The sequence below is a fragment of the Diadema antillarum genome, unplaced genomic scaffold, assembly GCF_040938485.1.
Source record: "Diadema antillarum isolate AM-2024a unplaced genomic scaffold, OU_Dant_1.0 seq00000526_RagTag, whole genome shotgun sequence".
Lineage (NCBI taxonomy): Eukaryota > Metazoa > Echinodermata > Echinoidea > Diadematoida > Diadematidae > Diadema > Diadema antillarum.
Window position 1 is genome coordinate 54,008 of NW_027271478.1, and position 15,085 is coordinate 69,092.

The 15,085-nt window shown below is 37.0% G+C and overlaps 1 protein-coding gene across 1 annotated transcript in view; it reads left to right on the forward strand.

Moving 5' to 3' along the window:
* Window positions 1–645: 645 nt before the first annotated feature.
* The window catches only part of LOC139734425 (ankyrin repeat domain-containing protein 42-like), a 28,292-nt gene continuing 13,852 nt past the window's right edge, over window positions 646–15,085 (forward strand). Inside the window, exons 1-10 of the mRNA XM_071645212.1 lie at window positions 646–735; window positions 4,973–5,127; window positions 5,862–6,089; window positions 6,617–6,752; window positions 7,554–7,721; window positions 8,492–8,524; window positions 9,128–9,253; window positions 10,177–10,233; window positions 11,063–11,158; window positions 12,478–12,612. Of these exons, the coding sequence (XP_071501313.1) occupies window positions 729–735; window positions 4,973–5,127; window positions 5,862–6,089; window positions 6,617–6,752; window positions 7,554–7,721; window positions 8,492–8,524; window positions 9,128–9,253; window positions 10,177–10,233; window positions 11,063–11,158; window positions 12,478–12,612 (1,141 nt within the window). The 5' untranslated portion in view covers window positions 646–728. The remainder of the gene's footprint in view (window positions 736–4,972; window positions 5,128–5,861; window positions 6,090–6,616; window positions 6,753–7,553; window positions 7,722–8,491; window positions 8,525–9,127; window positions 9,254–10,176; window positions 10,234–11,062; window positions 11,159–12,477; window positions 12,613–15,085) is intronic.

Genomic DNA, 15,085 nt, shown 5'->3' on the forward strand with positions numbered 1-15,085 from the left:
CACAGAGTTGCGTAAGAGAAATTATTAAAAACAACAACAACGATGACGACAACGATTTCTGTGTGTTACATGTACTCCACAATGAAAATAGTGTATACTGATAATGATAAAGTGCATAAATATGACTCTGATCTATTGAGCATAGGCGTTATACATAAAAATTTTATTGTGGTTTCCGCGTGGTGATACAGAAACCAATTAATAACATTTAAAAAATGATCAACTTGTTTCTCATAGAAATTTACGGAGTTTACTGTATAGGACATATCATCACGCTATCAAAGTGCAACGAGGAAATATTCAAGTCGTTGTGTTTTTTTTTTCACCCTCAAGATAGTGTAAAGCAAGTAAACGGGTACATGCAGGTGTAACTGTAAGTGATGTATAACAATTATCTTACAGCCATGTCATTGCTCAATTCATTTTAGTTACCTCCTAATTACTTTCTATAAAAAATTGTCGCAAGAAGTCATTTAGAAATTGCTAAGGCATGATGAGTCGAACCATCATTTGTCGAGTCTAAACTAAAATTTCATTTTTTTTTTTGTCATGTCTGTCATAAATGGATCATCATTCACTAGTTTGCATCATCCAACATTTTCTCATTGCGTAGTGCGCCCTCTGCGATCGTAACTTGGTGAAGGTTGTTTTCTAGTTACGATAATTGGGAAAATTTGTGCAACTGCTGTCATCATAACCGAAAGGAATTTGGATAAAGGAGAAAGAAAATGCCAGGTAAAATAATTCCTTGAACTTTGCATTTTGCGATAAATCGATTACTGTGATGTTTTATGGGAAGTGTGTGAATCTGCTTTCACCCGCAATTTTTCGGGATCGCATTCTACAATGCAAGAAAAATATTGGTAAAGTTCAGTCCCACATATGGAAATTCATGTTATGATTAATGCATAGCTTTGCCCATCGTTAGTTTAATCTTGTCTGTAAAATAAGTTTGTAGAACAGGGTGCTATATCTCATTACTTCTCTGCTTCAGCCTTAAATGTAAAGTGCAATGATCTTGATTTTCTTCTTCTTTATCGACTAAAAATTTACTCCCTCTTGAATAGGCCTAGCTAATGATTCTTTTAAGTTTATCCCAACACGTTACACAATTACTACATACTTGGGTGACCCGCACCTCGTCATCTCATAGACATAGTTAAACTTAATGTTTGTGCATATTTGAATCACATTTCGTCACTGAAATTCTATGAAATCCCACTCACATACAGGGAAAATGCTGAAGATTCCAATGGAATCACAAGTTCACTGATCGGTATCGAAAATTTGCAGCTATAGTCGCCAAACGCGAACGATTCGGAATAGTTGTGCGTTATGATGAGTTTATAACGAAATTTAGATGTTTGTATCACAGATGTTTTCCTTTGTGTGAAATTAAAGTAAAATATAGAAAAGATAAATCATGGATCAATAAGAATTTGATGAAAATGATAAGGAAAAAATGGAGATTATATAAGAAATATATGAATAATCCTACTGAATATAGGAAAAAAGTTTATAAGAAATTTAGAAATAAAGTAACAAATGAATTAAAGGACAAGTTCACCTTCATATACATGTGGGTTGAGTGAATGCATCAATATTAGTAGAACACATCAATGAGAGTTTGAGCAAAATTGGACAATCCGTTCAAAAGTTATGAATTTTTAAAGTTTCTGCTCAGTCACGGCTGGATGAGAAGACTACTATAGCTTGTGATGTCATATGAGTACAACTATATGAAGAAAGTATAAAGAAAATTCAAGATATTCTCACTTTTCTCACATAACAAAAGAACACTCGACTTCTCTCTTTCAGAAGTCAGGGGTAATAATATTACCCCTAACATAAGTCAGTAACAAGTCGAAGAAATGTGTACTTTATTCAAAAAGTGAAGTTTTGTGAAATTCTCTTTTTATTTTCCTTATATCATTGTACGCATGTGACATCATACACTGTAGTAGTCTTCTCCTCCTGCAGTGATTGCACAGATATTTTAAAAATGCATAACTTTTGATCTGATTGTCAGATTTCCCCCAAACTTTCACTGATGTGTTCTACTAATATTGTTGCCTTCACTCAATCCACATGTATATGAAGGTGAACTTGTCCTTTAAAGAAAGTGAAACATGAATATTATAAAGAGAAATTTGATGGTTATAAAGGAGACGTAAAGTCAACATGGAAAGTTATCAATGATGCATTAGGTGTGAAATCTAAAAAACAAAATATTATGAAAATTGATATTGATGGTGCATCAATTACTAATACAGATGATATGGTTGAAAGATTTAATGATTACTTTGTTGATATTGGTTTTAATCTTACAAACAATGTGCAATATTCAAATTATGATTATAGTTCACAATTGACAAAAAAATGATAAAACGGCATATTTTTCTTCAATAACATGTAAAGAAATTATCGATATTGTGAATGAATTAAAGAGTGGAACCAGTGTAGGATATGATGATATAGCTGTTGATGTTGTGAAAAGAGTGATTCATTTAATCTGTTCTCCTTTATGTTATATGTCTAATTTGTGCATTTCCAATGGCGTATTTCTGGATCAACTGAAGATTGCAAAGGTAATTCCTGTTTTTAAAAGTGGTGATATTTCTAATTTGGTAAATTATCGTCCGATATCTGTTCTGCCGTCTTTTTCCAAAGTATTTGAAAAATGTTTGTATAAACGACTATACACTTTTTTCATTTCATGTAATCTCTTATCAAACAGTCAGTATGGATTCCGTTCCGGGACACTCCACTTCTACAGCTCTTCTTGATTTAATACATAAAGTTACAACAGCAATTAATTTGAAACAGAATACTATTGGTTTGTTTTTTGATTTAAGCAAAGCTTTTGACACTCTTGATCATTCAATTTTGTTGAATAAATTAGAAAATTATGGTATTCGCGGAGTTTTGTTAAGATTATTCAAAGATTATTTGTCTAAGCGATTTCAGTTTGTATCAATTGACAATTACAAGTCTTCGTATAAATGCATTCGTTGTGGAGTGCCACAAGGTTCCATTCTCGGTCCACTGTTATTTCTGATTTATATTAATGATATTGTTTGTCCAAGTAAAATTTTACAGTTTATCTTATTTGCAGATGACACCAGTGTGTTCATGTCACATAACAATTTTAGTTATTTAGTGGATTTATTTAATCATGAATTGATTTGTTTGAGTAATTGGTTGATTAATAATAAATTGGTGATAAAAAGTAAAACTCAGTTTATGGTATTTGGAAAGGGACAATTTGATATGAACGCTGTTTTGTATTTTAATGGTCAAACAATTTCTCGTTTGTCTTGTGTAAAGTTTTTAGGAGTGTATATAGATGACAAGCTCTCATGGCATGAACACATTGGTGTCGTGTGCAATCGTATTGCCAAAGGTATTGGTATTTTTTTATCATCTGAGGCATTTCCCAGATATATTCTGATTATGTTATACCATACTTTATTCATTTCCCATATCAATTATTGCAATGTGGCCTGGTCCAATGGAAATGATTTTTGTATGAAAAAATTGTTTGTATTACAGAAAAAAGCTATTCGAATAATTTCCAATGTATCTTTTAATGCTCACACTTCACCTTTATTTTTTCATTTGAAGCATTTAAATGTATATGATATTAATAGATATAATCTTGCAATTTGTATGTATATGTGTTCAAAAGGTTTATTGCACTCCAATATTTCTTCTAAATTTTTATTGGATAGTAATGTTTATGTTTACAACACTCGTCGTGCTAATGATTATCACTTATGTCATGTGAGAACAAATATTTCTAAGAATACAGTTTTTTATAAAGGTCCATTAATATGGACCGAAATATCATTTGATTTGAAAATGAAACCGTCTTTGAATAGTTTTAAAAGGAATTATACATTTTACTCCTGAATTCATATTCTCACTCAGAATGGTTATTTTAATTGCACTTATATATGTCTTTTGATTTGTTCTTCAGTCCTGTCCCTTCTTTTCCTCCTTAGTTTCGTTTCTCTACTCCCGATATATTTTACACAGTATTTATGTTTTCTAGGGGTCAGCGATTACAAGGCTTATTGCTCTTCTCTGTTGACCCCCTATTCACATGAATTTGCGCATCGGCTCTTGTTCTTGTTGTTGTTTTGTGTATGTGTGTGTGTTTCTTTTGATATTCATATTTTGTATCTATGTGTTTTCATTGTATGAAATGTTTGATGATTTTATGTCGAATGGAAATAAAATTTGAACTTTGATTTAAAAAAGGAAGGGGCCTGCAACTCGTCACCGGCGCTCCCATAGACAAAGCACGTACATATAAAAGACGTGTGCGGGTGACCATGATGCTCCCATAGACATACACGTAAAAGATGCGTGCGGGTAACCGTGATGATAGTTATAACACGTATTCCTCATAAAATTTCAGATTTTCTCGAAAAACTGTTCGGTTTTCACCACAATTTGCTTGGTTGTGGTAGCCCTGTCAAGTTTCAAGCATACTGAACATAGTCCCGGGCTTAAATTTTTGTTTAGCGCGCTTGTAACAATTTTAAGCGGGGTGATGGTATTCGGGCCCCTGACGAGGTGCGGGCACCTCACTATACTAGTCGTTATACCGGTCACTGAGGTGACACGCCGGAGGCGCAGTAGATGTCTAGACTAGGTAGACGTCTCTAGTACTCTACTAGAACATATTAATTTGCAAGCTGGTATAAAACCGTTAGATAGACTGCATAGTTAGTGTAGGGTTGTAGAAGGGTAGATTTAGTCCTAGAGAGTGTATAATCCCCAGAAATTCCTAAGACACCCCTGATCTGAATCTCCACTGCACTGACGCTAATGAAGATTTCTGTTCAATTTTATAAATTCTATAAATTCATAGTCACTTCATGTCAAGAAGCTAGCGGACTAGTGACAGGGCAATAGTAACTCTTTGTTGTCATTTTCACCATTTGTCATGTACTCATACTTACAGTCGGTCAAAGGCTGCTGAGCGTCCATGATGCTGTGCGAAATGGGGACGTGCTGGAACTGGAGGCCATGGTCAAACGAGGGGCCAGTATGAACGAGGTGGACAGCAGGGACAAGTTCACGCCACTTCATTGGGCAGCTCATTCTGGTGCTCTGGAGGTAAGACCACTACCAAATCTCATTCAGTTACAGACATGTGCATGCACACTTACACAATATATGCCTCCTTACACGGGTGCATCTAGAGTTCTACTGACACAGATAAACATAATACATTAGACATATGCGCTGTACATACATAGTCAAACACACCCTCCAAAATTCAACATGGTATAGCCTCTTCTTAGTAATTAAGAAAAAACAATCTCCTTGCCTGCTTTGCCTCCTTTCCCTGCTTCTCCTTTTTGTCACTGAATGTCTATCTTTCTTTTGTCACCATGGTTTTTTTTTTGTGTGTACATTTACCTCTGTAAATTCTAAAGTTCATTCTTTGGTCTTTTTTTATTTTCTTTCATATTCCTAATTTTCTGTGCCCATAAATCCGTAAAAAAAAAATAATTATAATCAATAAGTACTCAATATCAATTACACAGTTCACTGTATCAATCAAACCAAATTTAATCAATCGACGCAAATTGTTTTTTCAGATTATATTATCGTGAACAAGGAATGATTTTAATTCAAAAATAAACTTTTTATTGTGCACATTAGAAAAAATGAAATAAAGTCAAGACACAGACCATGCTCTATCAGTGCTTACCAGTAAGTTTACTTCCAGATCTTCCTTGCCAATCACCCTTGATGATACTGTGTAATCATAATTGAGGATTGTTATGCATTTCATTGTGTTTATCTTCCTGTATTTACCCATGACGTGTATGTTTCAATTGCAGTGTCTTCACTGGCTTCTGTGGCACGGTGCTGACCCGACAGTGACCACTCCCCAGGGCTGGACGCCGGCCCATGTGGCTTCCATTAGGGGTCAGGACCAGTGCATCCAGGCCCTGGCTACCAACGGCGTCAGCATGACCTGCCGCGATCTCCGCGGAAACACGCCAGCGCACCTCGCTGCAGCACACGGCAACTCATACACGCTTAGCTCCATACTCAGAGCAGGAACAGTGAGTTTACAGCAGCCTCCGTGCTGGGTTTTTATCACCACAGGGAGTAGCTCACATGTGATAATTTATATTCTATGTGTCTCAAATAGGAATTTACTGATTGGACTTGAAGTGAATAATTAATACATAATATCAACATATTCCTTCATACATTTAATGTAAGATTGAGTGTAGGATTTCAGTATGATCGTTGTGAGATCATTTCAAAATATGCTCTCTATGTTGAAGTTGAAATCTTAGTGATGGCTTTGTTTCTATTCTAATTGCAAAACTTGTCTGTATTCAAGTATAAAGTTAGACCATGCCATGAATCTTATGATATTTCAAACATTTGTGATGGCATGCAATATATGATAAAACAGACAGACAAAATCTTTCTGGAAGAGAGCAGTTGATGACAATTTTGACAGTATTGACGAGAATGACAGATAAAGAGCAAAAAAGGGACTTACATGAATGAGAAGGGGATAGCGGCATGATGGTGATTGACCCTGTAATATGATTTCTTTTTTGTTTTCACTTCTCAGGATATTGAGGGTAAGAACCTGATGACGTGGACAGCCGCTCACGTTGCAGCTTTTCATGGCCGCCTGGGCTGTCTGCAGCTGCTGGTGAAGTGGGGAGGTAGAACCGATGAGGCCGATGGCAATGGAAACATCCCAGGTGAGTCACAAGACTACCGAGATCTACGTGGCCATAACTGGGGGTTTCTTAAAAGGTTGTTTTGTTCGTTTGTTCATTTCCATCTGAGAAGATGGCTGGATAGCCCATATTCAGCTATGCTATAAAGCTGGTCTTCCAAGTTATAGTTTTCAATATCATTTCTGAAAATAAAATAACTTTTGATTGCTTTGTTCTGTTATATTCTGTAATGATCTACCCTGAGAAATGTGAACAGCAGAAAGAAGCTTATATGTGTGTCTTGCACAAAATGCAAAATTTCTTTTACAGACAAAGAGCAATAGGCATCCCGCCGCAAGAAAATGTGAATAACAACCATAGCAAATGATTTCAAGCATTCATTCTTGCTGATTGTATTCATTGTGAAGATGAATATATTCTTTTTTGTAGGCTGGTTTTTTTTTTTTGTGTGTAAAATGCTAGATTAGGATCAAATGAAAATAAAGTGTTGGCAAACAGATGTAATGCAATAATCTAACAAGAATGATGAATTGTCCCAGTGTAATTTCATTTTGGGCTGAAGGTAGAGGATCAAAGTAAAATTGAATTGTATGAGGCTTATTGTGGACATGTATTAGTACAGTGCATGACAGAACATGTACCATATACAATAGTAGATAAGGTGTATTAATAACACTGATGTCCCCATGCACTAATTCGTGATTTATATTGTAAGACTGTACTAAAGTAAAACAACACCAGTGCACGTTACATGATGCCAGTTCAACCAATTACAAATTGTGTTATGAATACACAATCTTTCTACTTCTAATTATTTACCAGCTCATCTAGCAGCCCAAGAGGGTCACCTGCCGTGCCTCAAGTTCCTGGTCAGTAATGGCGCCACCATGACGGACACGCTGGGAGCCCGCAATGACAATGGGGACACCCCGAAGACCCTGGCATCCCAGTACTACAAGCAGAACTGTGTGGATTACATCAATGCAGTTGGTATGTCCTCCTTTTTTTTTGTGTGTGTGTGCTAACTTGAGTTCTTGAATGAACAGCCTAATTTTTATATCCTATTTTTGATTAAAATTTCACTATTGTGCTCGTAAAGTTTACTCTTTCTTTTCAAACTAACTTTTAACTTGTTGGCAATTCCCCTTTAACCCGTTGAGGACGGTTTGATTTTGCTACAACACGCATTTCCCGTAGACACTTGCCCGAGTATTGACCGATTCTGTGACGTGCTATGTGTATTTTTGGCATGGGCGCAGCCATAGTGGGTGTCTTAGCCGACCCCCCCTTCCCACTCCCCACCCCTTTCCCTAGTGCGCAGAATGAAAACTGCTTTAGCCAATGGGCGTCTCGTACTGAGTGTGCGAATGCTTGCTTAGTGCGCGAACCTTTGTTACAAGTGCGTGATATACATGTTGCCCGGGGTGGGGGAAAGCAGGGGGGTCGGCTCAGACACCCACTATGGCTGCGCCCAGTGCCATGAAATGTCTGCTGCCCTCAACGAACCCGAATCGGTCAATACTCGGGACTCGTCCTCAACGGGTTAATGATCTCATCATGCCCTGAGAAGAGATCAGGAAAGTCTCCCTGATTTGGGAGGGAGTTACTCATCACCCACGGAGATGTGTGTGACACACAAGTTTCTCCGTGATTGCTCTTTTAGAACCTTCGTGATTGTTAATGTGTGAATGTTGGGAGCCCTGCAGTAGCCATTAAACTCACAAAACTAGCAATTTTTCAATATTATTCTCTTTATACAGAATGGGAAAGAGACCATCCAGAAGACCAAGAAAGTAAGTCTGATATCTCGTAACATCTTTATACTCATAGCAATGTTATTAATTAATCAAATGAATGAGGGTGAAATGTGATGATCGTTGGAATTAGACTAATGTGCCATCAAATTGCCTCTACTCTCCTTTCCAACATTCTATATCCATCCTTTCTGTAGAATACCTAATACTTCTAGTACAATGCAGCCAGCTGAAACTGTTGTGGCTAGTTGTTATTATAATCATGCCTATATGTTACTGATAAAGATGTTAACCAACCTCTTAAAAACCCAGTAGTGTGAGGTTTCATAGGTAGTCTAATTCATTCGCTGCCCACAGGGGTACATTCGAAAATTACAAATATCCTCCCACCTCTCTGGAATATCACTGGTCAGCGAATATGTACATCAAAGGGTAAACTCATCAGTCGACTCCAGGGGAGATTTTTCAGCTGTGTGTGTACTTACACTAAGATCAGGGATAAAACTATGCACAGTTTGTTACTGAGATTCTCAAAGATATCCGAGCCAGGCCAGCCTTCCCGCTCCATTGATCCTAGCGCTAGAGGGTCTGTAACCGATTAGACCCTTATTTTTATTTATTTATTTTTTTTTTTTTTTGCAGATTTGGCTTTTCCTGCCCACATGGCGGCCGGTTCAGGGGACATCAGCCATCTGCGAATGCTGATTGAGCAAGGTGTTGTCAACATCAACGAGCGCGATGACAAAGGCTCAACACCAGCACACAGAGGTATGTGTGGGACTGAGTTCTGAGAGGATAATTGTACTAATACTGTAAAACGAGGAATGTTCGCGTACATTTTAATTTCGCTAATTTCGCGCGAGCCAAGATTCGCAAAATTAAAATGCATGTGAAAGTTCTTGTGTACATTATACGCATTGAATGTCAGAGGCAACTCGCAAAAACTTCATGCCGCGAAAAAGGCCGTCGGCTCCAATTAATGAAAATTTCATGCCGCGGAAATATTGTGTTTTTTACAGTATGTCCCACAAAAAGAATTCCCCCTTCTTCAAGTGAATTCAGTTTAGTGTAAGTCATACCAGTCTTTAATCAACATCAAGCATTTGGTCTGAAGGTTAAGTTGTACTTAATTTGCAAATGAAGTATCCAATGATTACCAACAAACAAAAATGCATAAGTTGATTAAGTTATTGCAGGTATAAACCTTTAAGGTGACATTGAGACTAAGAGCAATGTAACAGTTACATGAATTCACACATTTCTTGTGCAAACTAATGCAAGAGGTGCAAAAGATATGATGTACAATACTTTGTGACTCTGAAATTGAGATTCTCAGAGTCACTGTATCATCAAGTGTCAGAACATTTGAGTAGAGTTTCTATACATTGTAGTTGATGGTTCATTGCTTGTGTTTTATAAAATGACCAAGTGGTAATGATCATTAAGAACCTGTAGTTCTTTCTTTGTCAACTATTTTACTTATAATGATCTGTGGTCCCTTCATGACACCATTAAGTGTTATCAGGACGGATAATATTTTGTTAGTTTTGTTCAATAAAACAATTAATGTATAACTGTACTGCTCTTACTTGCATTATATTCAGTGCCAGCAGGAGAAGAAATGAAACTGAATTTCCTCTGTCAGGAGAAAGAGTACAACCTTTTCATTTATTTTCATGTCACTTCTGTAGCTGCTGGCAATGGCAACTTGGAATGTCTGCAGTGGTTGGTGGAGATGGGAGCCAACAGTGAGTAGTAAAAGGAATAGATGAATATATGAATCTCTGAACAGATGAATATATGAATATATGAATAGATACAACAAGCAAAACTAATACAGTAAGATACAACCTGAATTACAGATACAACCCTATAAAGTACCAATAGATGATGACTATGTAGATAATTGAATGCTTGGGTATATAGACATATAAGTGATGAGTAAGAGATGTTAAGGGTAAGGATTCATATTTGTCTTTGCCATATTTACTGTTAGGTCAGACATCATTGTTCTCTTTTAATTCATTTCACATATCATTAGTGCTTACTGGGGGAGGGGTGCTTTAGTTATGAGGACATGTCGGTTGTAGGGTCATGGTAAAAGTAAAATAATAGATTGTGTTATAATCTCAATGTTTGTAATTGTCGTGGAATGAAATTTAATGGTCAGTTAGAATGATTAGAATGTCATCATCACCATCATCATCATCATCATCATCATCATAATTAGCATCATCATTATTTGTGTTGTCATTGTTTTTATAATTCTAATACAGTGTTCATCATATGGACTTGGTGAAAATGTTTATCACATAGATATGTAACAAATGCAAACAGAAACACTGACCAGAATGAATTGTATTTATTAGTGGAAAATTGAGCAAAGAAAATGGGATTTCATCCCGATGGAATCCCATTTTCTTTGCTCAATTTTACACATATATATGTATTACATAATGTAAAAACTTCAATGTAATCATAACTAATATAATTACTATTCTTATGGTTGTTGTTGCTGTTGTTGCTTTTGTTATTGCTGTCATTGTTATTGTTGTTCATTTTCACATCTACCTTCAGTCCATGTTCAAAATAATGCTGGAGAGACACCCATGGATGTGGCAAGTAGATTTGCACAGCTGGCGTGTGTCAAGCTTCTCAAGGGAGATGATTCAGGTAAGATATATGCTTTTATCTGTTCGTCTGTCTATTTGTTTGTTTGTTTGTTTGTTTGTTTGTTTGTTTTTTCCAAATTTCTGTAAAAGCTGTTATTGTCACATACAGATATCTTTTTTTCTTTTTTTCTTTTTGAATGAGACAGTAACAGACACTTTCACAAGATGTATGAAATATGAAATACTCACAATTCTGGGACAGAAAAAGAACAGGGGGGCATTTCATAAAGCAGTTTGGTCGGATATTTTTCTGACAAACTGTTACAAGCTACTGAAATCCTTGCATCTGATTGGCTGAGAGCATATTTGTCCGACAACTTTGTCGGACAAAATGCTTCATGAAATGCCCCCCAGATGTTGATACCAAAGAATCTTATATTTTAGTAAAGGTAATTTTTTAGTCAGTTTGATGCTAACAAACGTGAGTATAGGCCATGAATGCAGATAGCCTTGGGTACATTTTGGGAACCCAGGTTCCTGTCTATGAGTTGATGCTACAGAAACCTCAGGTTCGTGAAAGGATAGTGTAGTATAGTATAGTATTGGTTGTGGTGAGGATTCAGCTCATATCTTTTTGCGAGATATGTAGAGACCACTTTATGAAATGCTAAAAAGCATGCAATTCCACAAGAAATTCAAAGTTTATTTGATGAAACTGGTTTGAAATGACTGAGATACCAAAAACAAAGTGAAACGAAGTGATCCTAATAATAGATGGGTCCCACCTTTTATTAGGACTGCTTTGTTTTGGATATCTCAGCCATTTCAAAACCAATTTTCATCACATAAACTTTGAATTTCCCATAGAATTATATATATTTTTTTTCTAATTCATAAGAGGTTTCTCATCATCTGAAAAAAATCATCATCAAAAAACGTGTGAAACCTGAAACCCATTTCAACCGAAACTATACCATCCCTTCAAAGGTCCAGTTTACCTTTGGGAGCAATGATTTACAGAATTTTCAAGATATCACGTATGATGCATATGTGTAGGTCTGTTGTATCACAAACATCTGACCATATAGCATTTTTGCAATATAGCCGAATATTTTTGTTTATAAACTGTAACTGTAGACGGTTTAGTCTGGAAACATTTTTATTATAACTATTGCTCACATTTTGTGTATCTAACAATACCTAACATCGATAATGTGGATTCAAATTTTTACAGTAATTGTTTCTATCCCTAACTCACATTTTAAAACTATTTTAAAGCACTAATGCTGGGTTTTTGAATTATCTGCAAATGGTAAATTATTCCTTTAAATCTGTAAGTATTAGTACTCTCTCAATCTCTCTTTGCCTCCTCCTCCATAGATTCCGATAACGAGGTGATGGCTGACTATGCTGACCCAGAGGCCAGGCAGGACCGCATCCTCCAGCGCTCCGTGGACCACGGCGTGGAGGGCGAGAGCATCCCGCTATCGTCACGGCAGAAGGAGGAGGCGAGAGGTAGGAAGCATGTCTCCTGGGCACATCACTAGCTGGGAGATACCATTATCATTATAGAAACAAATTCTATTCTTTACTGACTTTTCTTTACATCCTTTTCCTTCCAGCCATATTGCTATATATATATATATATATATATATATATATATATATATATATATATATCTACTACTATAATACTCGAAGTTGTTGTTGTTGTCGCGGCCTTATGTATTTCCTGTTTTATTTCGGCGTTGCTGGTTTGTCTATCTCCTCCCGAGCCGTCGGCTCCGGGCAGCTGCGACCGGTGCCGTCGGCCGCAGGAGAGTATCCTACATCGAATGGCGCGGGTTTCGTCCCCTCTCCGCCTCCGTGTCGACGTCGAGGTCGAAAAAGAAAAATTAATTAGCTACATGCATAATGCATTTTTGTGCGTGACGAAAGAGCCGAGCGTTTCAATATTCACCGATCCTGCGCTGGCCTCCTGCTTTCTCGATCGTCCATCTTTTAGCTTGCAGAAACACTGGGGGGGATACTAAAGATGATGGTGCAGCGAAATCTCTGACATCTTCCGGCGGACGCGCACGCACACACACAATGTACCTCGCCGAACTCAACACACTCTACACTGTGTGTATAGTTCTGTGATGTACCTTTGCCTCCGCCTGTTACGTGTACTGAATGTATTGACGATGGTTACACGAATCTGTGTGTGCGTGATATGGACTACAAGGGCATTTACGTACAGTTCGCCATTATTGGCGTCCCCAAATGAAAACAACGAACGTTGTTATGTAATTGTATTTTGCACAACTGCAGAATACTATATGCAGCTCAGGTACGTAATTTAGTTTGCTCGCCGTTTGCTCTCAAGTCCGATGTCATTGTACGCAGACTGTTTAGGACGCGGCTAAATATATTTGCCGATCGTACCCTTCCATATCAGATTACACGCGCAGCTGTGTCCATTCGTTTACTGCAGAGCTGCTGTAATTATACATATTCATAAGATGAGCGGACGTAGAGGAAAACCTCGCTTTGCCGACCGCCTATTTTTAAAATTGCAAGTGGAAATAGAATGTGTGGTTCTATGGTCTATCAAACCAAGTTTTGGTGACAAAAAAAAAGAGGGAGCAAATGAAGACGAATGCAGTGATGTATATATTCTTCTTTCTTCCATAACATGGGAAAAATATTAAAGAAAAAAAATACGAGGTCGTGAGACCCTACTCCCACGGGTGCCTATTAAACCTGATGACTATGATCTCCCCCTCCCCAAATAATAACAATGATAATGATAATAATGATAATAATAATAATAATAATAATAATAATGATAATGATAATAATGATATAATAATAACTATAATAGGAGCAATAATTGTAGGCCTAATATTGATTATGATAATGTACAGTCTGAAGCAGATGTAGTTCTATATGATATATCAAGCCAAGTTTTGGTGATCAAAAACAAAAAGCAGGGAGCAAAATTATGAAGACGAAAATATCTTATTTTTCTCTCATAACGTGGGGAAAAGAAACATGAAAAAAAAAACACAAAACAAACCGAGGCCTTGAGACCAGCCGTGGATTGCCGCGGGTGCCCGCGTGGATGCAAGAGCAGGGGGTAATCAAAGTCATTGTGTTAATATCTTCCCGTTTCGACGGGAATAACCTGTGGGCAGAACTTTCGGGGAATCTCATTTGCGTTTTTGGTAATTTTTCCCTGAATGTTTTTGTTTTTTGCCCTGCGGAGGTGGAAATGTGTGTGTGCGTGAGGGGGGGGGAGGGGTGAGGGGCAACAAGACAACTGTTGGACTTCAACGGGTGCAAATAACCCCTCGAAACTCAAGTTCTATAATAAAAGCAAGTAGTGGCGGGCATGATCCCTACACATGGACCTGATCGCCGGGCATATACTACAAAAATGTATTATAAAATTTCTGGGAAGGGTGGTCATTTAGAAGACAGCACAATTAACGAAAGAATGAGAAGACTTTTCTTTTTATTTCTTCAATAAAAATGTGCAAAATCGTATCATGAGAAAAAATAAATAAAACCCCTCAGACCCGTGGATTTCCACGGGTGCTGCTAGTATGTATATATATATGTATGTATTCATCCTTAGGAATATGCATAATTAGCTAGATATCTTCATCTTCTTCAACACCGAGTGTAGGGAAAGGGGAAATTAATGCTTATTCTGATTGCTATATCAGTTGCCTGCATCTGGATTAGATAGCATAAGATTACAAGTTTCCATTGTTCTTTCCAATTGTTCTTAGTCCTATAACTAGAAACAAGCTAGTGTTAAGTTTTTGCTTACGACAAATTAGATTTTGTGTTGTATATTTAGACACTGTGGAGGGGCACTATAAATTGTACTGTGGCAGAGCTTTGCAATGAAAAGTTTTTTTTTTGTTGTTGTTGTTGTCACAGTTGCTTTTGCAAGCCTGCCACAGCATGTCTTCTTCCTAAATATTAACTACTACAT